General features: G+C 39.5%; 2 protein-coding genes across 5 annotated transcripts in view; one reads left to right on the forward strand and one right to left on the reverse strand.

Annotated features, from left to right (window-relative positions):
- Window positions 1–27701, reverse strand: part of SLC17A1 (solute carrier family 17 member 1) — a 166351-nt gene that overhangs the window by 86614 nt on the left and 52036 nt on the right. The gene's annotated exons all lie outside the window — the stretch shown is intronic.
- Window positions 2316–27481, forward strand: SLC17A4 (solute carrier family 17 member 4). 2 transcript variants are annotated; one of them, XM_001172360.3, is made up of 12 exons: window positions 2316–2386; window positions 9534–9660; window positions 16594–16799; window positions 17671–17904; window positions 17988–18075; window positions 18530–18616; window positions 20881–20999; window positions 21119–21280; window positions 24212–24344; window positions 24429–24576; window positions 25523–25613; window positions 26651–27481. In XM_001172360.3, the coding sequence occupies exons 2-12, from the start codon at window positions 9570–9572 to the stop codon at window positions 26783–26785; spliced, it is 1494 nt and encodes a 497-aa protein (XP_001172360.1). In that variant the 5' UTR covers window positions 2316–2386; window positions 9534–9569; the 3' UTR covers window positions 26786–27481. The 2 variants fall into 2 exon arrangements, with proteins under 2 accessions (XP_001172360.1, XP_016810502.1); XM_016955013.2 differs by lacking the exon at window positions 2316–2386 and adding an exon at window positions 2404–2537.

Here is a 27701-nt window from a genome sequence, read left to right on the forward strand (position 1 = left end):
ATCATAAATGGAGCTTGTGGGACTGGAAGTTACTCTGGGTGAGGCAGTGAGTGAATGTGAAGGCCCAGGACATGCCTGTACACTGCTGTAGACTTTGTAAACACTGTGCACTTAAGCTACACTAAGTTTATAAAAAAATTTTATTTCTTCAATAATAAATTCTAGCTTACTATTTCATTTTGACTTTATAAACTTTTAAATGTTTTTAAACTTTTTGACTCTTGTAATCACAGCTTAAAACACAAACATATTGTACTGCTGTACAAAAATATTTTCTTTAGGCCAGGCGCGGTGGCTCACGCCTGTAATCCCAGCACTTTGCGAGGCCGAGGCGGGCGGATCACGAGGTCAGGAGATCAAGACCATCCTGGCTAACATGGTGAAACCAAGTCTCTACTAAAAATACAAAAAATTAGCTGGGCGTGGTGGCAGGCGCCTGTAGTCCCAGCTACTCGGGAGGCTGAGGCAGGAGAATGGCATGAACCCGGGAGACAGAGCTTGCAGTGAGCCGAGATCACGCCACTGCAGTCCAGCCTGGGCAACAGTCTGATACTCTGTTTAAAAAAAAAAACAACAACAAAAAAACCCAAACATTTTCTTTATACCCTTATTCTATAAGCTTTGATCTATTTTTAATTTTTAAAAATTAAAAAAGATTTATTAAAACTAAGACACAAATACGCAAGTTAGCCTAGGCTGACACAAAATCAAGACCATATTAGAGGCTTCTTGGAAAATCTATTTTCAAGTGTTTTACTTTTCTAACAACACTGGTAAAACACTTGGTAATCATCTTGGGGAATTGGGCATCACTGACAGGAGGAACTGCAAGTGTAAAGGCCTTGAACTTCATGGACGAGGCAGAACTGGTTGGAATTTAGTGAGGGAAGAACAGCAGGGCAGAGGTCAGTAAGGTTGGTGTGTCCAAGGTGATGTAAGGTGTTGGAGCACCTTCAGGAAGGTGAATTTGCTCTCTTTTCTCCTAGGTTCTCTGGGAAAGCTTTGGAAGACTTTTATACCAGTAAGTAACATGATCATATGTACATTTCCAACATTCTGCCTGCTATGTGGGGTGGATTAAAAGAGAGAGAATGGAAACAGTGGGGCCAGGTAAATAATCATTTTATTTACCCTGGTGATAGATGATTGTGATAGGAATGGAGAAAATAAAAAATAATGGAAAGAGATGAAGGTGGAACTGATAGAACATACTGTTGGAATTAATGTTGATGGAAAGTATAGAATGAAGGCTGACTTTTTTTGGGCAAGATTAACAGGGAAATGGTAATGCCATTAACCAAGATGGGGGATCCTGGGCCAGGAGTAGGGTTGGAGGGAGATTCAGTTCTGCTTGCAGTCATAAGACTGAGATACCTAATGGGTACTCAAGGAGAGATGGATGAAGTTGAAGTCGAAGCTCAGAGAAGAGGTCAGAATTGGGTGTGAAAGGAAAGGGGACTGGCTGAGATCTCCTTGGGAGCGAGTTTAGATAGGGAGGAAGTTCAAGGACAGAGTCTTAGGCATATCAACATTAGAAACCAGAGAAAAGATAAGGATTCAGCAAAACGTATTGACAAGGAACAACCAATGAGACACGAGGAAAATCAGATCTGAATGAATTAAATGAAATAAGGCATCAAGAAGGAACGAGTGGTGGAATCTGTCAAGCACTGATAGATGGGGCCTGGGATGTGACCACTGGATTTGCTGGCAGAGAGGCTGGTGATGGCTTTGCTAAGGGCTGTCTTGTTGCTGATGGATTCATGAGAAAACTAGAGGTAGGGAACCAGAATGCAAATATGTATGAGTCTTCTGAAATGTTTTGCCATAAAAGGGAGGAGAATCACAGAGTTAATTTTCATGGAAAACTCAATGGCCTTTGTGCAAAAAATTACAATCAGAAAACCATAAAAATCACTCAAGTCGACCAAAATGTATTAAGTCTCTCCTCTTTGGAAAGCTCAGTTCTATTAAACAGCAGGATGGTGGAAAAGGGACTCAAAAGGGGCAAAATATACCCCATCTCCATGAAGATTATAATAACTCTGAGAGACCCCAGAAGGGGACAGTGCTGTCAGTGAAACATGTGGGGTGTCAGGATCCTTATAAGAAGGGACATTGATTCTGATTAAGGATGAGGGAAGACATAGGTGACCTCAGCTGGGCTTGAAGCATGAGGAAGATTTAATGAGCTTGATTTGCTTATCAATCAAACAATAAAATGTAAAGTTAAAAATTAAACCACTGAGCCAATAAAATTCTCCAAGCTGGTAACATAAGGGCTAAAGGTTTTGGGTAATTATTTACCTCCCAGAATTAGACAATTGCAAAGAGCTTAGAAAATTTATTTGAAAGGAATGAGGATCCTGCACTCTTCCTCCCTCAGGTTAGTTAGCTTTCAAACTTTTACCCTTAATATTCTGCTTTTGAGATGATGGGAATGGGTCTGTTTCCGTTAGAGAGCAGCTTAATTTGCTGTTTAGGGGCAGAGATTGTGGGAGTGGAGAAGAGAATGCCTGTGTCCTGAGATAATTCTGGTAAGTGAGAAGGGATGTTGCATTAAGAGCCCTGGAACTACAGGGAATTAATTCAAGAGAATGAAATTTTCTAAAAGTATAGCTGAACAGAGACAGACAGACAGACAGACACACACACATACACACACACACACACACACACACACACACAGAGGAAGAAAGAGAGAGGAAGAGACAGAGAGAAACTAAATGATATATTTGGATTGTTTTTGTGAAATACATTAATTTTTTTAAGCATTGATCAAATCCACAGTGAGACAATAAATGCCAATACTGAATTCTCAGAGAGGAAGATTTTCATCATGCCTAAAAAATTAATGAAAACCAAATGGTTCTGGTTTGGTTCCAGCAAATTTATGGGAAAGCAAAATAAATGAAATCTAATATGGCTTTGGGAAGTAGTTAATGATGAAGAGTTTAGGGCAGAGGACTTTATTTGCAAACTGTGAATAAGAGCCATGGGCTGTTTCTCATAAGGAGGAAAAATGTTCAGTGCTGAGACCACATAAGATGACATTTGAGCTGTTAATAGCTCTGCACAGCACCTTAAGGAAAAGTCTCATTCTACAGTGAACTGATAACTAACAGAGGAACAGGGTGCATATGAATCCAAAAAGAACAGACACAAGCAGTCTTGGCAAGAAAAACTGATGAGAAATTGATATAAGAATGGCTGGCTCCATTTCTTTGCTGTTTTTTTCCTCATTTACCTGGTTTCAAAATAAATAGATAAGGCTGATGACTCACACATTTATATTTCTACAAAGGCCCTTCTGTTCTTAGCTATGGACTCACAGACACAAAACTTACCTGTCAATCTTCCCTTCTGGGTCTAACAGGAGTCTAAACCCCAAGTGTCCAAAATAAAGTTCTTGCTTTTCCTCTGGAACCTGCTGCCCTCCCTGCTCATTTCGCCAACTTCTTTGAGTGCAACACTATTCACTCATTTGCTCAAGCCATAAGTCTAGAAGTCTCTGATGAGTCTTCCCTTTCTCTCATTCCCATATACACCTCATTAGCAAGTCTTAGTGGCATATCTCCAAAACAGGTCCTGAATGTGGTCTTTTTCACCACAGCTAGCCTAGCCCATCCACCATCAACACTTGTGCAGGTGAAGAAACAACTTCTTGTTCAGTCTCTTGGTTCTCAATCTTGTCCTTTACAGCCCATGTGCCACACAGTGGTCATAGTAGATCCAGTCCCCTTACCAGGCCTATAGGACCCAAAATGGTCTGGCCATTTTGGGAGATCGAGACCATCCTGCCCACCCCTTTGATCTCATCTCCTACCATTAACCTCCTCATTCACTCTGCATCGCCATGTTGGACTACCTTCTGCCTAGAAAAACGTGACAAACTTGCTGGTTCCTCTGCCTGGAATTGTTCTTGCTCAGCGCTGTCTCCTTCTCAGTGTTCCCGTTTCAGCTCAAATATAAACATTTCACACAACCACACTAGGTAAGTGGTTAGACTAGGCAGAGTGCTTGCCCTCCTCTCCTGATGCTAACGACCTAGTTGCTGTCAATGCTACTCTTGTTTTTTTCATACCATGTGGCATTCTTACTTCTTTCTTTTCATATGTGCCCCTCCTGGGATGTAACTTTCTCGCAGGTGTACTGTCCGTGCCTGCATCACGCTGTCCCCACAACAGCGCTGTCCTCCCTTCACCCTCGGCTGTCTGTTCCCACTGCTCTCATTAACGCCCGCAAAACCATTATCGCCCGTTACTGAAAAAACTGGCAATTGATTTCTGGTTATAATAAGTAAAAGGAGAGGGCAATTTAATGAGAACTAAGTTCTTCAGTCATGCAGGAGATGGAGCTATGAAAGCACAACATTGCATTCATTGATTCAATAAATGTTTACTGAATCAATGAATGAACTTGCGGCCAGTGAACTCTTAGACATTGGAACACTCGAAGAGTCTGTGTGGGTATAGCTTGTGGAAAAAAATGTTGCCCTGAAAGCTATGTCTTTAGTTCTTGTGACTGATATGATTTTTTCAATTCAACTAATTGCCCTGAGGTGTGAAAATAAATGATAAGCAAATTATTTTTCCAGCAGACTATTCAGTCCCCTCATTTTACCAAGTTTCTTTTCAGAATTACCAGAACCATTCCATTTGCCAATGAGTATTTGTTTGGATTTCAATTCAATTTTGAGTGTGTTTTCGAATTCCAGTGCAGACTAGAGGGTTCCATGGTCTAACATCTGTGGTTTTGAATGACATCATTGAGGCAACTTCTCTGTCAGTTGCTTACTTACCAGCTTTAGTGGTACGTTACATAACATTTCCACTTATCTTTAAACACAATAGCACCAAAGGATCAGGTCTATTTTCTTTTATATTAATAAGAATAGTCCTTCACAGAGAGCACATGGAAAATGATTTCATTTCACCAGCACCTACTGCTTATCCCTTTACATTTTATTCCTTTACATCTGCTTGGTGCTGTAACTTTATATCTGCTTGGTGCTGTAACTTCTCTGATCATTGTCAGTAGTAATAGATTTATTGCTTATTTGTAGTCTTCAAATAATCTCATTTTTTAATTAATAGGTCCAGTCCAGTGAAAACCAGAAAATTCCAAACTTGATCTAAAAGTATACCTTCTTTCCCCTGCCCCCCAACCCGCTGCTCCAGTTTGGGCCTGGGGAGGGAAGGGATCATTTGGTTGGTTTCTTGATCCCTTTCTCTGTCAGCAACTCCTCTCACCCCTCTTGCTAGCTGTGGCTTCTGATCTTTCCAGGGCTGGTGGGTAGGGAGTTAGAAGCAAGAAGCAGGAAGTGTCTTTCTTAGCTGGAGCTCTTGTGACCTGGCATTGGTGGTCTCTGGGTTGGATGAATGTTCAATGCTGAATCCTTTATTGTACCCCACTGGGGGCATCCACCAGTCCTCCCATGTCAGGGGTGATATGTGTTCACTAACTCAGCAGTTAGGGTTCCTTTCTCAGGTGTTGGGCATCAGGCAGTCCGCCCTGTCTTTTGGGGTCGTGTGGCTTCTCCAGACAGTTGTCATTTAAGAGATTGTAAACTGGATTTTTCCTGAGTCATCCGTATCTGGTTCACAAGGGACCTGCTGGTCTCCACCTGTGCATCTTCACCTCTGCTGCCGTGGGACGTATCACAGCCTCCAGTGTGGTGTAGACCTTTGCTGTGCTCTGCAGCCTCAGACCAAGAGTCACCACCTCATGCCCTTAGATTCTGAGGCATGTGTCACTCACCTTTACGCACACACATGCACACACACATAGGGGACATATGTCAAGCTCCCTGAATGACCCCCTTGCAGGCAGCTCCTATAATTTGACTTGAAGTGACGGGGCAGTGCCCTCCTCCTTTCTTTCCTGGAGTGAGAGTGAATACCTGACAGAGAATACCAGCAACTGTCTCTAAAAACATTCTCACCTTTTTCATCTCAGCCTACCTGTGTCCCTGAAATTTATTTTTAATTACAGTAATAATTCAAATTACATTATTGTTGTAGCACATGTAAACACCAAAGACAAAGTTCAACGCCTGCATGGCCGTTCCTACCCTCCCCATTCCTTTGCAGAGAGAGTTTCTATTTCTTCCTGGTTTAATCTAGGAGGGTTTTATATTTCCAGGAATTTATCCATCTCCTCTACATTTTCTAGTTTACACACGTAAAGGTGTTTATAGTAGTCTTGAATGATATTTTGTATTTCTCTGGTATCAATTGTAATATCTCCCGTTTTGTTTCAAATTGAGCTTATTTGGATCTTCTCTCTTTTTTCCTTGGTTAATGTCGCTGATGGTCTGGCAATTTTATTTATCTTTTCAAAGAACCAGCCTTTTGTTTCATTTATCTTTTGTATTTTTTGTTTGTTTGTTTCAATTTCCACTTAGTTTTGCTCTGATCTTGGTTATTTCTTTTCTTCTGCTGGGTTTGGGTTTGGTTTGTTCTTGTTTCTCTAGTTCCTTGAGGTGTAAACTTAGATTGTCTATTTGTGCTCTTTCAGACTTTTTGATGTAGGCATTTAATGGTATGAACTTTCCTCTTAGCACCGCTTTTGCTGTATCCCAGAGGTTTTGATAGGTTATGTCACGGTTGTCGTTCAGTTCAAAGAATTTTTAAATTTTCACCTTGATTTCATTGTTGAGCCAATGATCATTTAGGAGCAGCTTATTTAATTTCCATGTATTTGCACAGCTTTGAGAGTTCCTTTTGGAGTTGATTTCCAATTTTATTCCGCTGTGGTCTGAGGGAGTACTTGATATAATTTCAATTTCCTTAAATTTGTTGAGACTTGTTTTGTGGCCTATCATATGGTCTGTCTTGGAGAATGTTCCATGTGCTGATGAATAGAATGTATATTCTGCAGTTGTTGGGTAGAGTGTTCTGTAAATATCTGTTAAGTCTATTTGTTCTAGGGTATAGTTTAAGTCCATTGTTTCTTTGCTGACTTTCTGTCTTGATGACCTGTCTAGTGCTGTCTGTGGAGTACTGAAGTCCCCCACTATTATTATGTTGCTGTCTATCTCATTTCTTAGGTCTAGTAGTAATTGTTTTATAAACTTAAGAGCTCCAGTGTTAGGTGCATATATATTTAGGATTGTGATATTTTCTTGTAGTCCTTTTGTTGTTATATAATGTCTCTCTTCATCTTTTTCAACTGCTGTTGCTTATAAGTTTGTTTTGTCTGATATAAGAATAGCTACTCCTCACTCCAGCCTGGGCGGCAGAGTGAGACTCCATCTCAAAAAACAAAACACAAACAAACAAAAAAAGAATAGCTACTCCTGCTCCCTTTTGGTGTCCATTTGCATGGAATATCTAGTCCCACCTCTTTACCTTAAGTTTATGTGAATCCTTAGATGTTAGGTGAGTCTCTTGAAGACTGTAGATACTTGGTTGTTTACCTGTCTTTTAAATCTTTATATGCTTTTATATATGTATCCAATTCTTTGATAGCTGTATAGTAGTTCAGAGAATATCTGCATTTAACTATGCAAATATTAAATAATCATTAGTTAGCTCCTGACTTTTTGCTTTTACAAATATTGCTTTAAGGAATGTCCTGAAACATATTATTCTGTGTGGCTGTGCTTATTAGTCTCTGGTACACACCATGAAGCAGCAATACAAGTGGGAGGATGCAGCTTGACTCCCTCAAACAATAGCTCATTTCCCCACATTTTTGCCTAAGCTTGGTGATCATAGTCTTTTAAAATGTTTATGAAAACTGATAGGTAAGAAATAATAGGATCTGGTTCTTTTAATATCCATGTCCTTGATAGTGAAGTGAAGCACATTTTCCCATGTTTGTTCTTAATCTATATTCATATATTATTCCAATAGTTTCCTACTTTTTACCAATTTACTGTATTTTATTTTTTTATTAGCTTGAAGAAGTTGAACAAATGCTACTCCATATCTGATAGAATGCTGTAATTAATTTCTCCCCTTCTATAAGTGATCTTTTATGGTATCTATTATTATAAATAAGTTTTGTTCTTTTTGTGTCCTGCAGTATCCTTAAATATGTTTAGGTGTAAATTTCATTTCATTTCTCTAGCTTGAGACTCATTTTGATTCCTGAATCTGAGAAATCTTGTGGTTTCATCTCTTCTGAAAAATTCCTATTTGTTATTTCCTAAAGAATTGCCTTTTCTCAGTTCTCTTTATTTTGTCCTCCTAGAAGTCCTATTCGACATACATTGGACCTTTTCACTCCATTTTCCAGGTTCTTAACTTTGCTGTCATCCTTCATCATCTCACTGAGCTTTATTCTGTACAATTTACATAGCTCATTACCGTTGATTTTGCTAATTCTTTCATTAGCTATGTCTAGTCACTTAGTTTCAAATTTTAATGCCTAATTTTTTTTGTATTTCAAGTAGTATCTTTCTTAAATCTGCCTATTCTTTTTGGTATCTTTTTATGTTCTAGGGTCCCTATTTTATTTCTTCAATTATTTAAAGCATACTTACATAATGTCTTTGTCAGTTTATTCTATTTTTGGAAGTTCTCAGTAGTTTAATTTTGCTACACATTGAGTCTGAAAACTTGTTTTGGATGGATCACTTCTTTGAGTGTTTATAATTTTTTATTTTGAGCTCATAATATATAGAGCTTCATCTGCAGTAATTCTGTGTAATCTGTTTTGAGTGAATCAGACTGGGCTTGGTTCTTTGGTCAGTTTTTTAGCTGGGGATGAGTTCTCAGACAATGAAGACAGTATGAATTCCAACCCTCAATTCTCCATAACCTAGATATGAACTTTCACAATTTTCAGGTGAAGTACTTTATTTTCAAACCATAACTCAGGACAAAGAGGGTTGTCACTGTTATTGTTGAAAGGGGAAGAGCCTCTGTAACCAAGTTTTGAACCCCTGTGAGGCATCTGACTCTATATTAGAATCTCCCTTATAATCGCCTCCCTGGCATGGGCCTAAGGCTTCATCCTTCATCCCCACAGGCACTTAGATCTCAGGCCCCCACATCACTGAAATTGATGCCTCTGTGACACAATCTCATGGTCACTGAAGTTAGCACAGACATCTAACTCGGTGGAGATATCTCCTACTGTCTTTGCAGCTACGTAAAAGGGTGTTTGCTATATTTTATGTAATATGTATAGGTGTTTATAATAGTTTTTCAGGTAATTTAATCCACTGGAATCTCCTAGATGAAATTTCAAATAAGGTTGTCAAGTTTTCATGTCCATTTGATACTAGTATCAATTTAGAGACATGGGAACACAGAACTAGAAAGGATATTACAATTTATGAAGGCAATCCAGGCCAGATTTCTCACTTGCGAGATATAAATACTAAGACCCAGGGTAAACTGCAACCTTTCAAAGACCAACCAATTGATTAGTGATAGAGCCAGGATGACAAGTTAGTTTTCATAAACCCTAATCTACCACTTTTCTTATACAGCAACATTTGCTCCTAGTTCTTAGAAAGAATTGGGGTAATATCATATAAGATTCTCCCTGTATTTGCTTTTGTATTCTTTTTATTTCAGTAAGTAAATGCCAGTCCCTAGGAAGAGAGAACCAAAATGTCTACCGGACCAGATGTCAAGGCTACAGTGGGGGACATTTCCAGTGATGGCAATTTAAACGTGGCTCAAGAGGAATGCTCCAGGAAAGGTAAAATCATGCACAGTAATCTGGTAGTAAATAAAACTAGGATCTATGGCACTGTAACTTGTGGTACTAAATAAAACTAGGATCTGTGGCATCTTTTGTTGATACACATCATTTTCCTTGCTACCACCAATTGCCAATAATTCTATATGGTTATACATTGTTATTGATAATTATTTCATTTCTCATAAGAAACTTTGAAGGTATATAAGACAGGCAGGTATCATGACATTATTTAGAGATGAAGGAAAAAAATCAGAACAGGTTCTAAGTAGGAAATATAGAAACCAACCTTGGCTTGTCTGATTCTAAGTCCAAGACATGTCCTATTAGATCTCTCTGCTCATGTTAAATCCAGACCTGACCCCGAACCCCAAAATGGGCTTTTCGCTTCTACCATGTCATAGAAGTCACCTTTCTCCCTTTCTCTTATCTATATTACAACATCATGCTTTTTATAATATGCATTAAGGGAAACTGTAGAACATCTTATTTTACCCTAAATGCTTAATGAGTTATAACTATGTTATCCATTAATTCTTTTAAGGATATAGTCATTTCATAAGATAATGACTTCAAAAGGCAAAACCCTAACCAAGATGGAATGCTTTGTAATACTCAACATTTTAGCCAGTTTGTCTGTTAAGAATTATGCATATCTTCAAGAAAAGAGATTTCTCCTAATCTCAACCATCACAGAAGAAATCAGGAAATGTGCATGTTAGTACTCATCCTACAACTAGTCACCATTTGACCCAGAACGAATACTATTCCAGTAGTCTCGGCTGAAGGTCTCATCTGTTTCTAAGGATTTCAGAGTCTACTAGACTATACCATTGGCCAAATTCTTTTATCCTATCATTCTGTCTCTCCCTCAAAATTAATAATACGAAGAACTTATGTGTAAAATTTTACCAAGGTGCAGTATGGCATACTGGGTAAAAGCACAGGTCAGAAATCAGAATGCTTGAGTTTCCAATCCTGATTTTGCCATTTATGAGCTTATTATTACCACTCACATAGTGTCCCTTCCTCAGCCCACCTTTGGGCAGTCATTGGAAAGTTCATTTATAATTTGTCTAAAGTGGAACTTCTATGGTCTTTCTGGTTCCTTCTATAGTCTCCTACAACATCTGGCCTACCATGCCACCCAGTCCTCTGGTCACTACTCCAGGCTATAACTATATCAGACAACAACTTTGTAACCCACTTTACCCTGGCCTGTTGTTTCAAACAGCAGCATCATGCTACTAACACTCATCCTGTTTTGGTAGTCTCATCCTACCTAATAAAGCAGAACCCCAGCTACTCCTCCAAGCCTTACCAAGTTATTTTGTTGTGTATCCAAGTATTTCTCACAAATGCTTAGGAATAAACCTTGCAGAGTGCTTTGTCAGTTGGTGTCCAACATCAGTTTTATTCTCATCTCCTTCTCTGGCTCATGCTTACTGGACATGGCTGGATCTTCTGTATTAGAATCCCAGGGCACTGCTGGGGCTTTCTCTGGGTACCAGTACCCCCATCTCCAAAGGCCACTCATATCTTTGCTGTGTTTCTAAGGCACTCAGTGAGCTGAATCCAGGTGTTCCATGGGATGTGGAGAAATGCCCCCTCCCCCATTATCTGGTCACCTGCTTATGCAAAGTAACTGTTCCAATAACCCAGAAACCTTGAGTGAAAAAAGCTGGGCCTTCAGGTTCTGCCTGAAGATCAGTAGTTTTTCTCTATCAGTCTCAGTTAGGGATTTCTGGGGCCAGGCTGTAGACAGACATCACTTTGACCTTCTGATCCCCTTTTCCCCCAGAAGTCCATGAGCTTCTTTCTGTATCAGTCAGGGTTATATCACAAAATCAAAAGCAAATCTAGGTATTTCTGAGAAGAAAGAAGATTAATATAGGGGACTGGAAGATTCCACAGACGTTGGAAGGCTAGGGAAGCAAAAGTCAGGTTGGTTACTTTCAGAAAATCCAGGACATGACACTGCCAATGATCCCAGCCATGTGCATCACAAAGTGGGTATTTTTCAGGAAGACACCCTAAAGTCATAGGCAGAAATCCCATGTCTAACATGACTGATCCTCACTTATCCACCTGCAGCTGCCTCCAGAGCATAGTGGTTTCTCATTGAGTTCGGCCTGCCACCTTGGGCCAGAATGCCCTCATTTGTGGAATCTGAATGGAATCCTGAGGATTGTAGCTTCCAGATATTTGTCCCTCTGTTACTGTGGAGACTAGAGAAGGGTGGGAAAGGCACTGAGAACAATATCAGGGACGGTATCCTTTCTCCATATCAAATGCCTGCAGGAAAGATATACTGCCCCCCACCATGGGGAAGAATGCCATCTGAAGGACAATTTACAACAACATCCCCTTCTGAAAGCCATGGAAATGAATAAAACAAGCACAACACTTTGAGAAAGTACTTCCATCTAGATTGAAACTAAGGAATTATTCCTACCACACACTACAAACTCTAAATCTTGCAGACAGATTTAATACAATTTGGAAGAAATTGAGAGAGGAGCCAAGAGCTCATAAAACTCCCATCCTTGAGGCATGGTGCAGTGTTATAGGAAGAACAAAGAGGATGCTGTGGAGCTTCAGCTTGTGCTCCTCAGCTTGGAGTGGCAGTGTCCAGAAGCTGGGCAGACCACAGATCCCATGAGCCCCTCAAGGGTCTGCAGTGCTGGGATGTGCTGGGTGAAGCGTGCATGGGTCCACATCCTGCAGCTTTCCCCTCACACTTCACTGGCCTTTCTGATCTGCAATTTAGGATCAGGGGCCAGTGCTACAAAGCAGAGGAAAATATGAGTAACTGCAGAAATCAACTTGGAAATTTGGAAGGCTTTCTCTCAAATTATACAATGTTATTGCAGAATTAAAATGGTACAGTAGTTAGCTTCCCTTGAATTGGTGAAAGAATTCCCTACCTCCTCCTCCCCACCCCTGCCACCAGCCCACCCACATACACCACCACATCACAGCTGGGCCTCAAACCAGCATGGGTGGCCCTGTGCAGGGGTTTCAAAATGTGAGAACAAAGTCACACACAACTGGCTTTTATGGTCCAAGGCTGTAGGGGTGGACTACAAGGAACCTACGTAAATATGTTTGCACAAAGGAAAGAATAAGATAAGGCATGTGTTAGATAAAAAAAGAAATTGACAGGTACACTTATGAAAGATAACAGTTCATTATATAGCTGTCACATAATGAGTGCATGCCCTGTGTTAGACACTGTTCTAAGCAGTCTTTATGTATTAATTCATTGAATTCTCACAACGATCCTTCAGGGAAAGTGCTACTAGCATCATCCCCATTTTGTAGGAGCCTGCTCAGGCACAGAGGGATGAAGTAACACATCTTAATCATCCAGGCACAAAGAGGTAGCAGCTGGATTTAAACCAGCTGTTGTTAGCTTTTACATCACACTGCTGTGCTTACGTTATTACGGGGAAATTGAGGAATATTTTCATCTTCAATTTCTTAAAGTTCTCAATAATGACAATAACAATAATAATAAAACATAGAGTGTAGGAAGTAAATCAACAGAAGAATATGGAAGAAGTCCCAATATGGATGAGAAAGGAAACTAAGGAGGAAAAAAATGTCACTGCAGAGTTAAAATGGAATTAGTAGCAGCAAGGAGAAGGTAGATTTGAGAAAGGGAAGAAAACAAAGATTGTGTAATAAAAAATGAAAACTAGTTAATTAAACATCCAATTCACTGAGCCTACAACTTCAAGGAAATTACATAGAAAAATGAAATAGACAACTTATAGAAAATAATGTGAACTCAAATCATGAAAAAATTGGATTAAAAATACATACAAGAGCTGGTTCTTTGATAAAAATGATGCTATTCAAGGCAATAAAACAATCCACTACTCAGATTAATCAAGCAGAGAGATTAAATACAAGCAATTATGAGAAAATAGGAGACAGAAGCATTGAAAATGTATAATATGCTAATTATAGGGAAAGTACATAAGTAAATGATTTTCTAGGAATTATAATTTATAATTATAAAAACTTTAATTACATAATCATAATTAACTTATTAAAATTTAATATTTAAAATATAATTTAATTATAATTTTCTAGAAATTATTATTTCTAAGAATTACACATTTTTATGTTTCTAATTTATAAATATGAATAAAGAAAAAATTATACATGTCAAAAAACAACTAAGAAGTGAAGAAAATTGTCAAAAAGTTATTCCTTTTAAAACAAACACAGAAACAAACAAATATATTCTAGTAGTTTCACTAGAAAAATTATATGAGATTTTTAAGGAGAGGAAAATGCCTATTTATCCTGTGCAGAAGAGTTCCAAATAGTTCATATAGCACTCTACCTTCTGAAGATGGAGCTTAGCTCCTTGCTCCTTAAGTGTGACTGGTGCTTGTGACTTCTTCCAGAGTACATTTGTACATATTAATTCATACAAAAAATTAAAAGGAGAAAAAGAAAAAAGAGAGTAATTTTACAGTGGAGCAACCTGACAAACACTACCTCAAGCCAGGGCACCAAGATCAACTCAACAGTAAGAAGTCTTGTTGACAGTGTGTGGCCTTAATATGATGTGATGAGAATGAGTTTACCTCCATGGCCTTCCTCTCAAAAACACATAATCCCAGTCTAATCATGAGAAAAATATCAGACAAATTTCAATTAAGGGATGCCCCACAAAACACCTGACTGGTGCGTTTCAAAACTATCAAGGTCTTTAGACATTTTAGACTACAAAGTATTTAGAATACATTTTAGAAACAAGGTAAGTCTGAGAAAGTGTCATACCAAAGAAGAGCCGAAGGAGACATGACAACTAAGTGTAATGTGGCTCCCTATATGGGATTCTGGAACAGAAAAAGGACATTAGTTAAAAACTAAGAGATCTGAATAAACTGTGGACTTTAGTAGTTAATAATATATAACTGCAGGTTTATTAATTGCAACAAATGCACCATAAGATGTTAATAACAGGAAATTTTGTGTGAGATATAGAGGAACTCAACAATTCTATATATCTAAAACTGTCCTAAAATTAAAAATTTATTAAGAAAAATGGCTATGTACCTAAAACATTTCAGATCACAGATTGAGATGGAAGCTTATAACTTTTAAAAAAGAACAAAGCTAGTATAGCAAAAAATAACACATACATATGTACATAAACAACATTTTAAGCTCAACTATATATACTAGATAAAATTCCAGCTAAAATGCTAGCAAAATACATCATGTTTTTAAATTTTGTAATAGCCTATTAAGAATAAGAAGAGATCATCCCAATAATACGAAGGTGGTAGGCTATTATAATTATAATAAACTTACATAAACTTATTCAGTTGTTATCACAGTGCCTTGAGGTAGACTCTATTATTAATCTCATTTTTCAGGCAAAATTTGGGGGCCACAGAGAGCTCAGTACCTTGCCCCAGAATACACAGCTATAAGTAGACCACACAAGCTGGAATTGGAATGCAGGTGTCTGATTCTAGGATTAAAATACATTTTATAAAACTTATGTATCCCCATAAAAATATTTAAAAGTAGGAACAGAGTAGTTTAATATAATTAAAGGACATGTCACACCAACAACTAGCAGCATACCTAGTGGTGTAATGTGAGAAGCATTCTCAGTAAATGCAAATATAGCTGAGGTGCCCATTCTTACCATTCCTGCTTTGTCCATTTTTTTGAAAATGCTGGTGAATTAAATTACCCAGGAGAATGAAATATGTGTTGCAAACGGTAAACATAATCAACTATATTTTTCATTATTTGTCCATAATTTGTCTTTCTTTATTGAATCAAAACTCAATGGGGGAAAAGCTGATGAATATGATAGGAAAAAGAACAGTTACACAACAATAAAAAGTAATTTACAAAATTTGTGAAGGCCTTAACTGAAGATAACTATAAAATTCCACCTCGGACTGAGTAAAAGACCAATACTGGTACATGGGTAGGTATCTCTTCTTGACTAGAAGACAATCCTACAAATGTGGCAATCCTTCTTAATTTAATCTGTCATATCAATATGACTGATCAAAATTCCAATGTAGATTTTCATGGGTGGTGCATTGGCTGGGTTGGGGATGGGGAACTAAATGCTCTCAGAGTTGAACCAAAGGTAAGAGCTAGAACTTAGCAAGAGCATTACTACACAAAATGAAACCATGCTGTCCATTCCAAGAGCATTTGCTCCCTTTCAGGAACCAAGAAAATGGGATCTTCATACCTTGTGATCATACATTACCTCTGGGATTTCTCTACAGGGATAGTGGATGAATTCTTCCCACTGTTGTCAAACTAATGTATATGGACTCAACCACAGGGATATCCCCAGAGCTCCTATGGAACACTAGCAAATTTTGTGTAAGCATAGATTATAGTATTAAGATGAAGTTTAAATACTTCTATGATCTAACCATAGCCTATCTTTCAAGTTTCATCTCTCCCCAGCCCCAGACAAGCTAATCTTCCATGTTTCCTGGTTATAAATGGCACTCCCAGCTATCCCAGCTGCCCAAGCAGGGAACTTGGGAGTCATCTCCAGCAGTTTCCTCTCTCTCACTGTCCATACCCAATCGGTCACTGCTCCCAGCCAATTCTTTCTCTAAATCCATTTCTTCCCATTCCTATTCTAATCTTCTCATCCCAGAGCCCTGCCTAAAAAGCTCTCCCCTAATGCTTGTTCTGACCAACTCCACACATTCTTCAAGTCTCTGAGAAATGCTTCTGAGGGAGCCACCTCCCCCATTACCTCCCAGGGGGACAAAATTCCACTACACACCTACAGAGGAATGTCTGCTCTCCCTATATTTCTGCATCTCAGACAGATACCAATCTTCTCCTTCTTCCAGACTTAGGGAGAGTGGGAGAAAAGCATTCTGATTGTGATTTTTCATGCCCTTTTCCTCTCAGGTTTTTGTTCAGTCCGACATGGGCTGGCCCTCATCTTGCAGCTCTGTAATTTTTCAATTTACACCCAACAAATGAACTTGAGCATTGCCATCCCAGCTATGGTGAACAACACAGCCCCACCTAGCCAGCCCAATGCCTCCACAGAACGGCCCTCCACTGACTCCCAGGGCTACTGGAATGAAACTCTAAAAGAATTTAAAGCAATGGTAAGTTTAATGAGACTCTGGACTCTTTCTTTGACTCAAATAATTTGACTTAAAGAGTTATAAAAGAGTGAGATTCATTTAACCACTAAGTATTTACTGAACATGTACTATGTGCCAGGAATGGCACAAGTACCTAAGTATCAGGCCGAGCATGGTGGCTCACACCTTTAGTCCCAGCACTTTGGGAGGCTGAGGCATCTTTACTAAAAATATGAAAATCAGCCAGGCATGGTCATAGGCACCTGTAATCCCAGCTACTCTGGAGGCTGAGACAGAAGAATCTCTTGAACTGGGGAGGCAGAAGTTGCAGTGAGCGGAGATCGTGCCACTGCACTCCAGTCTGGGTGACAGAGTGAGATTCTGTCTTAAAAAAAAAAAAAAAAGAAAGAAAAGAAAGGAATAAAGAACATAATAAGTATCTAAGGGGATTGCATCCCTACTTAGTGTCTATGAGTGTAACCAGGGACTAAGTTAGAATAAATGAAACATTTTACTATTTAGTGGACATAAATTCTTCCCCTACAATGATGAAAATCACTACAAAATATGTTTCACAGATTTGTCTGCTTTTTCTTCCTTCCACGTATTTTTTTTTTTACTACCTTGCTTATGATGCTTTCTTCTTTATAGCCTTTGTTTCTTTACGAACTCTCTTATATTTTAATTTTTGGTTAATTGTGTCAGGGTGAGCGGAAAGAGTATATTGGGCATATATTTAGGGTTTTTAAATACATGATACTGGTATATTGGAGGAACTGGAGAAATGTAAAAAGAAAGATAACTGCCAATTAATTTTTGCCTCTCAAGTCCTCACAATGAAAACTGTCAATCCTTCAACTAAAGACAAACAGTAACTCTCTTTGTCATCTAGGCCCCTGCATATGACTGGAGTCCTGAAATCCAAGGAATCATCCTCAGCTCCCTCAACTATGGCTCATTCTTGGCTCCAATCCCCAGTGGCTATGTGGCTGGAATATTTGGAGCCAAGTATGTGGTTGGTGCTGGCTTGTTTATTTCCTCATTCCTGACCCTCTTCATTCCACTGGCAGCTAATGCGGGAGTGGCCTTGCTCATTGTCCTCCGGATTGTACAAGGCATAGCCCAGGTACCAAGATGTTTTCCAGGTATAAGTGGAATATAGGTTCCAGAATGACCTCAGATCTCCAAGAATGGAATTTTTCCCCCCAGGTTATGGTATTAACTGGTCAGTATTCAATTTGGGTCAAATGGGCTCCCCCACTGGAAAGGAGTCAACTCACCACCATTGCTGGATCAGGTAACTGATACCCTAAACCCCACTTTACATGCACTGTCCAAGAGAACTCAGCAAAGTCCTGCCAACAGAACCAAGATCTTATATATCAATCTCTGTGTCTTCATAGTCCTTTCCTTAAAGCACTACCCCATACTGCCTTACTTGATTGTAACTGAATGAACTGATTGCTTACTATGTGCCAAACATTCTTGTGTTTTGCACATATTTTCATCTTATCCTCAAAATAATTTTATAAGTCAGCTATATATAATTACTTCCATTTCACACATATGGAATTTCAGACACAAATAGACTAATAACTTCTCCAAGATCACATAGTTACCAAGTGAAGGAACCTAGATAGTTTGGCTTGAAACTCATACCTTCACTCACTGTGCAACTCAGCATTGTAGAAAGCACATAGAGCCCCAAGACGAGTCCTTTCACCCAGAACATCCTCGTCTCTTCTGTTCAGGGTCAATGCTGGGGTCCTTCATTGTTCTACTTGCTGGTGGTCTCCTCTGCCAGACCATAGGATGGCCTTACGTCTTCTATATCTTTGGTGAGTGTGCTTTTCAAATCTCCAATTTTTATGACAGAGACTTCTGTGATGCAATTTATCTATGGTTAACCAAATCCTAATAGATATAGATATTTACATAGCTAAAGCTGGTAGTGTTCAGAGCCAACTACATTTAACATTTAAGTTTCAGCAGCCCGAGTGTGTAGCTAGAAAAATCTTATGACATTAGAGGCATCATAACATTCCTTACTGCTTCTAAATTTGACCTAAAGGAATTCAGAGCAAATTATCTCATAAAATGTTGAAAATACTACCTTAGGCTAGGCGTGGTAGCTCAAGCCTGTAATCCCAGCACTTTGGGAGGCTGAGGCAGGTGGATCACATGAGGCCAGGAGTTTGAAACCAGCCTGGCCAACATGGTTAAACCCCATCTCTACTAAAAATATAAAAATTAGCCGAGTGTGCTGGTGCATGCCTGTAATCCCAGCTACTCGGGAGGCTGAGGTGGGAGAATTGCTTGAACCCAGGAGGTGGAGGGTGCAGTGAGCCAAGATCACACTACTGCACTCCAGCCTGTGTGACAGAGTGAGACCCTGTCTCAAGAGAAAAAAAAAAAAAGAAAATGTTATTTTAGTCAGATTACATTTTAGTCATGCTTTTTAATTTAATATATTCTTTAAAATTTCTCCAGTTATTATTATGGCAAAAACCACAATTACTTTTGCACCAATCTAATATCATAGCTAGAAAATTGTGTGACTGTGACCTAATCATAGGTAAAATACTAATTAGAGTAGAGAATCAACTAGTGGAGACTGCAGGACAGGGCAGATTATGTGAGGTTCAGGAGTGGACATAATACACAGAGAGATGCTGCAGAAAGTTTCCAAAGACACTTGGAAAGTTCCAAAGGCAGTATTTTACTACGTTACAGTTTTACCTTCATGGAGCTGTGGTTGGAATCTGCCTAGCTGCTGTTACCTTTAGTTTGTTTAATATTTAAAACATTCTCCAAAATCGCACCCCTAAATTGTTTATGGTAATACCTTATAGTCCCACTAGTGTGTTCATTAGAGGACAGGCCTGTTAGATCAAGGGTCTCTGTAAAATCAGGTGAATATATTCACCAAAAATAAAATATGTAATGATTCCATAGCATATCAACCTTTAAAGTTTTTATCATGAAAACTTTGAAAGGGCAGGTTACAAAAATTATTCAAACAACAAGAAAATCTTACTGTGCTTATGGTTTCGAGAAACAGTAAGGAGCATGTACACAATAGAAACTCACTAAATATTTGTTGAATAAATATTAACATCCTCCAACCCCAATGTGCAACATTGCTAATTTTCATATCTATCCCTCCGCACTTGATTAAGTTCCTCGATGGCAAAATTGTGTCTTCACCATTTTATATTCTCAAAATTTAGCAAAAAGCCTGGTGTATAGTGGCTGCTGTATGATGTTTGTGAAACAATTTGTAAATGACATGCTAGCCAAACAAAGAGAGCTCATAAGATTTCTTAAGATTCTAAAAAGGGAATTTGAAGATGGGCCATATTTCCACTCAATACTGATAATGTTAAATTCCCAACCCTGTAATAATGTATATATTAGAAAAAATGTCTTTGCTGAGGATTCATTTCATTTCATATCTACAAATTGGGTAATTAATTTCACATAATGTACTGCTGCTCACTCTTATGTGCTTTGAGGAAGATAAGAGATAGATACGGAAAGGTTTAATGATGAAAGGAACTCTGCAAAGCAGGACTAGCAGGAGGGATGCTGACTGGTGCGTGAATGGTGAGGGCATTTTCAAGCACGTGGGGCAAACACACTACTAACTTGTAAGGGTGCTATAGCTTTAATAATAGTGCATTTCAAAACCTCCCAAAACTCAGTGGTTTAAAACAATAATCATTTATTCCCATGGTTCTTTGTGGGACAGCTGGGTGGCTCCACTCTCTGTGTCTGTCATCTGCCTTGGTCAATGGATGAGCTGGAGCATAGTCTTCCAATAGCAGTGGGCAAGACCCAAGAGGATAAGTTTAAAAAAATGCTTTTTAATGCCTAGGCTTGAAACTCCTCCATGCCATTGGCAAAAGCAAGTTGTATGGCCAAGGCCAAAGTCAAGTGGTGAGGAAGTACCCTCCCCTATGATAGGGCCATGCAAGGGATAGATGCCAGGAAGAGTGGTGTACTGAGGCCAGTCACTCTCTCAACCACAGGAATCATCTTAGAGTCAAACTGAAAGAAGTACTTCAATCCATCCAGTGCTAACTGGATCCCCTTTTCCTAGGAGGAATTGGCTGTGCCTGTTGTCTTCTCTGGTTTCCTCTCATTTATGATGATCCTGTGAATCATCCCTTTATCAGTGCTGGTGAGAAGAGATACATTGTATGTTCATTGGCTCAGCAGGTACATTGAGGAACTCCTCTGACATTTCTCTATGTCCCTCTAGACGTCTCAGAGATGAAGAATGTGATAGAGAGAGCTGCCTTCTGATGGAGGGGACATTGATGTGTGCTTTCTTCCAGGACTGTTCACCAGGCTGGTCTCTTCCCATTAGGGCTATGATCAAATCCTTACCACTCTGGGCCATTTTAGTCTCTTATTTCTGTGAATACTGGCTTTTTTATACCATTATGGCGTACACACCAACGTATATCAGCTCGGTACTTCAAGCCAACCTCAGAGATGTAAGTATAGAGAAAGCTCATTCTGATCTTCTGTTTAAAGGCTTAAATAATGAGAGCTCATATATAATCCTCTGTCTGTCCCATAGTCACAAAATCGGGGGATTAGGACCAGGCAGGACCTCCATATAGGAAATGCAATCTAGTTAATTTGGATTCTGATTGATCTCAATGTGGTTCACTACTTACTGCAGGAGGATGATACATATGGTTCTAGTTTGATTTTCATATACTATCATATTTTATTATACTATTTTCATATACTATTCATATTTATCATATTTTAAGGGCCCTGTGCAAAAATTTTATACTCAATCCCATCAAAATTTGCAAACAAGATGCTCTGCTGGCAGCATAAATAATAAAGATTAACCAAACAAATTCTGCCTTTGAGAAAATTGTGACAGAGAAACATAAACAACATATGCTGAAAATAAGACATTAATAGGACATAAAGTCCCAAATAAGACTTACATAGACATTCGTGGAGTAATGTTTGTTTTAAAAAATCATTTTTATTCAAGTATAACATAGAGAAAGAAAAGTGTGTATATGTGTACAGCTCTCTGAATTTTCACAAAATAGACAGATACTCTGAATGGCTGACAGGAGCCTTTCAGTTCCTGCTGGATGGATGTCTTAAAAGTGGCTATCAGATTTCATAGCATGTTAGTGACAGTTCACAAAGCCAGTGTTATTCTTGTACTCTCACTCTGTACTCAGGAAGAAGCCTTCTCGTATTGATTGGGTTCCTCTGGTGAAAATGTGCTAAGTAGCCAACAGAGAGCTGACCTTCTTAGCAGTAGTCAGCATCTGCATGCAAGCAGGCTGCAGGCACTGAGATTAGAAAGCCCCAGGAGGGAGTGGCTCTGGGTCTTTTCAAAGAGGAGGAGGGCCAGAAATTAAACCAGAACCTTAATCCAGGGGATTGGGACACCAGATAAGCAGGAGTCCAGTGCTAAGCAACAGACTTCCTGAGGCTGGCTGTTGGGAATGATTTGTCTTTGGTGTGAGGCTGGGTGGGCTTGACCCTCAGAGGCCAAGGCTGAGGAAGAGGAAAATGGGAAAATGAATGGAAAGACAAGTAGTGACCAGAAAGCAGAGCTTTCCAGGCTAAAAAGTCAAGAGACCTGGATTCTCATTGCCTTCAGGGCATTTTCTCACAAAGTCACATAACCTTGACTGCCTCGGCTTACTCATCTGTAAAATGAACTACTTGAACCAGGTGAGTGCTGAATCCTTTCCATTGTTTGGATTATATACAACAGAGGAGTCTCCTTTTCATTGCATTATATTCGATAGAATTTTAGTTTAGAAGTTTAATTGATAACAACAAGGTTCAACTTTTAAAAACTATATTGAAACATAGAGTGGGTCAGGTGTGGTGGCTCATGCCTATAATCCCAACACTTTGGGAGGATGAGGCAGGTGGATCATCTGAGGTCAGGTGTTTGAGACCAGCCTGGCCAACATGGTGAACCCCCTGTCTCTACTAAAACTACAAAAAATTAGCCAGGCGTTGTGGCATCTGCCTGTAGTCCCAGCTACTTAGGAGGCTGAGGCATGAGAATCGCTTGAGCTGGTGAGGCGGAGGTTTCAGTGAGCCGAGATTATGACATTGCACTCCAGCCTGGGCAACAAGAGCTAAACTCTGTCTAAAAAAAAAAAAAAAGAAAGACTGAAAAATCTTTCTTTCATTGCTGTTCCTAATCTGCCCTGTCATCCCAGCCCATTCCAATGATAATTCTTTCTATGTCTTTTTTCTTTTTCTTTCTTTCTTTTGAGACAACATCTCACTGTGTTGCCCAGGCTGGAGTGCAGTGTTTCACTCATGGCTCACTAAAGCTTCGACCTCCCAGGCTCAAGCAATCCTCCTACCTCAGCCTCCCGAGTAGCTGGGACCACAGGAGTGTACCACCATGCCTGGCTAATTTTTTGTGGAGATGAGGTCTTGTTATATTGGCTAGGCTGGTCTCGAACTCCTGAGCTCAAGTGATCCTCCCACTACAGCCTCCCAAAGTGCTGGGATTACAGGTATGAGCCACCATGGCTGGCCTAAATTTCCTATATATATTCTTTCTTTGTTTCTTTATGAGAATGCAAGCATACATGAATGTGTATTCTTATTTTCCCAACTTTTAAAATACAAAACAGTATACTCTGTAATATGCCGCTATGCTTATATACTAGGTTTTTGCCAATTAATATGTCATGGAAATCTTCATATCAGTACATGAGAACCTTGCTGAGCAGTATTTGGATTGTTTCCCATCTTTGAGCAATGCTGCAGTGAAAACCTTGTTCATTTCTCATACCTTTGTGCAACCCTCTGTGGAGTAAATTTCTGCATATGAGATTATTGAGTCAAAGGGTAAATGCACTATAAACTTTTATATTTGTTGTCAAATTGCCCTCAATAGAGCACCAGTAATATTTGTGAGAACCTGATTCTCCACAGTGTTAGCACAGAGCATGCCAAAAAAAAAATGGGTGTTTTTGCCAATTTGATCCATGAAAAATAATATCTCACCATAGTTTTACTTTGTATTTCTTTCATTATGAGTAAAGTTGGATACCTTTTAACATGTTTAGGAGCCACTTATTTTTCTTTTTTTCTTCTTTTCTTTTTTAAATTGTCTGTTATTATCCTTTGCCTATTTTTGTACTGGGTTTTGGTCTTTTAAATATTTATTTCCAGGTGATTTTTATATATAAAGAGAGCCTTGTTCTTTTTTTTTTTTTTTTTTTGGCAAGCAGAGCTATGAACATATACATACTAAAAGTATATTGGCTCATTATAGTAACATGGAATTTGTATTAAAAGTGATGCGTATATAAAGAAAAGCCGCAAATGTGGACAGTCTGTCCAAGGTTGTCTGTGTCATGGTGGGGGTGGTAAGGGCACATGCACCTGACCTAGTCTCTGGTCCTCAGAGTGGGATCCTGTCTGCCTTGCCGTTTGTTGTTGGATGTATCTGCATTATCCTTGGAGGTCTACTGGCAGACTTTCTTCTCTCCAGAAAAATCCTCAGACTCATCACCATCAGGAAACTCTTCACTGCCATTGGTAAGGGAGAGACTGGACACAGGGGTGAACGTGGGAAGCTCAGAGCAGCCTTCAGTTTACTCTGTGTTTGTCCTCCTACCCCAGGGGTTCTCTTCCCATCCGTGATCCTCGTGTCCCTGCCCTGGGTCAGATCCAGCCACAGCATGACCATGACCTTCTTGGTGCTGTCTTCTGCCATCAGCAGCTTCTGTGAATCAGGAGCCCTTGTTAACTTCTTGGATATTGCTCCTCGGTAGGGACCTCTTTTGCCTCATCCTTTCAGACACTCAATTCAAGTCTAGCAGCCCTAAATCTACTCTGATGTGAAAGTAAAATGTGGCAGGTACAACAGGTTGCAGGAAATGTCAGCACCAGCTCTACATCCTACATCTAAATAATTCCTGGAAGAGACTCAAAGCTGGTGGACCATTGTGAACTTAGTTTTTCTGGGCGTGAACAAGAGGAGTCAGTGGCCATGCTCAGAGTCAACTGAGGGAGACTCACACAAACCTCTCTCTGTTGAGGAATGCAGCACTTGCCTAAGGTGGAATCACTGAAAGAATTCTTGAGATTCTATAGGGTATGCTCATGAAAATCTTTAATGAAGGCAAAGGACACAGGACTGCAGGAGAAATATCTGTCTCTGATACAGTAAAAACAGTTGACTGAGACTTCCAAACATAGCTCCCAGGGTGCTGTCCCAGTCAACAGGACATCCTTCATCTTCAGATAATGAACCACCAAGAAATGTGAGAGATGCCCTTGTCACAGGGGAGCCGACGTCTCATCTGGTGAGGGGTCTTTTATACCCACGGAGCGTATAAAAGTTACAAGATCAGACTCCACAGCAGAAGCCAAAACAACAACAACAACAACAAAAAAAAACCTTACAAACCAGGTGCAGACCATCAATCTGACCATCTTGCATAAACAATGTTGACAAGTTAATAGAGGTTACCCCCTTGGGAGTACCAGTCCCTAGCACAGGATTATACTAATCATTGGTCAGTACATTTCATTCAGGTTTCACCAAGGCTTACACAATTCCAGTCATCTCCAGAGATAAGCACAGAGTTGCAGCAGACCAGCTGATATTAACCCCTTGTTTGCACAGGAATATTTGCCTCCCTCTCTCGGGTATTGAGACTTTCAAACATAGGTATACTTGGTTATAATAGAGTACCATCTCTCTCTCTCAGGTACACTGGCTTTCTCAAAGGACTATTGCAAGTCTTTGCACACATAGCTGGAGCCATCTCTCCTACTGCTGCTGGATTTTTCATCAGTCAGGTGAGGTCAAATGTTCTGATGAATATTCATAAAAGAAACCTATAGAGGCATGGTTTTTTCACATATGCACGGCCTTGTATCCTAGAAGATGCTTTTAAAGTAGTCAAAAATAAACTAATTTACATGATGACTTAAGAATTAAAGAAACTTAAGATTCTTAAGTTTCCTAAGAATCTTACTGGTATAAACTTTACATGAATAAAGAAGTATGTGGCATTCTTATTTTCTGCCATATACTTCATTTACTGGAAAAAAACACTGCCATATACCATTCACTTACTGGTGAAAAACCACAGGAAAGTTAAAGAATGACTTTCCTGTGGTTTTTCACTGGTAAATCAGAAAAATAAATGAAGAATAACAAAGAAAGAGTATTCTTTATGAAATCAAGTCCCTTCTCTTTTCTTGAAGCTTCAGTTCCCTCCCAGGCACTAGCATACTGTCAGGAAATGGTTGTTTAAAATGGAAATTCTCAAACTGCTCTTGTTTCTCCTGTCATTCAATGACTTATTCATTCATTCATTCAATAAATATTAAACAGTAGTATGTGCTACGTGCTATTTAAGTGAATAAAACACAATTCCTTCCCTTGTGAAACCTATATTGTAGAAAAGAAACAGAAAGTAATCTATGAAAGTAAAATATATGACATATTGAATGGTAACAGGAGAATAGCAAATGCTTAGCAAATGCTAAGAGGAGAATAAAGGACAAGGGGTGGAATTTCTAACTACAATGATCAAGGAAGGACTCACCGTAATCACTTGCTTAAAAAGAACACTTAAGCAAGGACTGAAAGGGAGTGAAGGTGTGAGACAAATAGGTATCTGTAGGAGGAGCGTTCCAGCCAAGGAAATGCCCAGTGCTTTGGACTCATGGCAGAAATGTACTTGAGTATTCTAGGACCAACTGGGAAGCCCATGGAAGCCAGAGTGGAGGTCGGGGAGGGAGCAGGAGGACACAGAGCCAAAGCCTTTCTGAACCAAGAGGGACAGGAATTGGGTGACCGTTAATAACTTGTAATTTTCTGCCTCCAGGATTCAGAGTTTGGTTGGAGAAATGTCTTCTTGCTTTCAGCTGCTGTTAACATATCGGGCCTAGTTTTCTACCTCATCTTTGGCCGAGCAGATGTGCAGGACTGGGCTAAAGAGCAGACATTCACCCACCTCTGAGCAAACCGAGAGATGTGCTAGATCCTGGTGCTTAGTTCATCATTGTTTTCCCTCACAGACATTTCTCTTTCATGCCTGCTTGACTGATAAGCCATTAGCTAGACCCTGACTATGTAACGCTAAAGATTTTACCATGCCTGGAAATTTTACAGGGGAAGAAAACACACTAGTTATTTAACTGCAAGCTACTAAAAGCATAGGTGTGTTGAGATTTCTGTGTTCTCCACTCTTCCACTGTTATCCTAGTAAAAGCATCAGGGGCTGGGGACAATTTCTTTCCAAAGCAAAAGAGGAAGCCAGACCTTGGGACCGAGAACTGAGAATCACAAGGGAGTTGCGCCCAACATGCAGAACTTGAATCCTCTGAGCTGTCCTCAAAAGAAAGCCCCAAACAACAGAAAGCATAGTGTTTTCCATTGTTGGTGAAAAATGTCAAGGAGGAAAGAACAATAATGATTCCATCATGATAAGACGAATGAACGTGTCTGCAACTAATGGGAGCAAGATAGTACACTTTAACTCTTTCAGACAACTTGCATTCTGTGGATGCCAGCTTTGGAATCAGAGCCGCCTCTGGAATACCTGTGCTTCCAGAGTTAGCTTTTGGACAGTTACCTTCTTTCTGGCCATCTTGACTTCTGCCCCACATCTGCTTTTTGGCTTTGTGCAGATCTTTAACATGTTAGTGAACAGACATTGCCCAGTGTCTCTTCTAGCCCCTCCAACAGTTCTTCATGTAGCACTGCTTTTGGACAGTGACCCATGATATCTGCCTTCGTTTGCCCCTCTGACTGTTGGAATCCCACGCACCATTCAGTAGGATTCAATTCAATGTGGAACCATTCAACATTCACCTCATTAACCTAAAATGTCTCCCAAAGATGTATGTAAGACACACACTGCCCTAACCTCACTC

Source organism: Pan troglodytes, chromosome 5, assembly GCF_028858775.2.
Source record: "Pan troglodytes isolate AG18354 chromosome 5, NHGRI_mPanTro3-v2.0_pri, whole genome shotgun sequence".
NCBI classification, from domain to species: domain Eukaryota; kingdom Metazoa; phylum Chordata; class Mammalia; order Primates; family Hominidae; genus Pan; species Pan troglodytes.

Bases quoted from the DNA above. Each gene is read 5' to 3' on its own strand.
- SLC17A4 (XM_001172360.3), top strand. From the start codon at position 9,570: ATGTCTACCGGACCAGATGTCAAGGCTACAGTGGGGGACATTTCCAGT. The intron at 18,076-18,529 runs GTAACTGATACC...TCTTCTGTTCAG, and splicing joins CACCACCATTGCTGGATCAG to GGTCAATGCTGGGGTCCTTC. The intron at 18,617-20,880 runs GTGAGTGTGCTT...CCCTTTTCCTAG, and splicing joins TTACGTCTTCTATATCTTTG to GAGGAATTGGCTGTGCCTGT.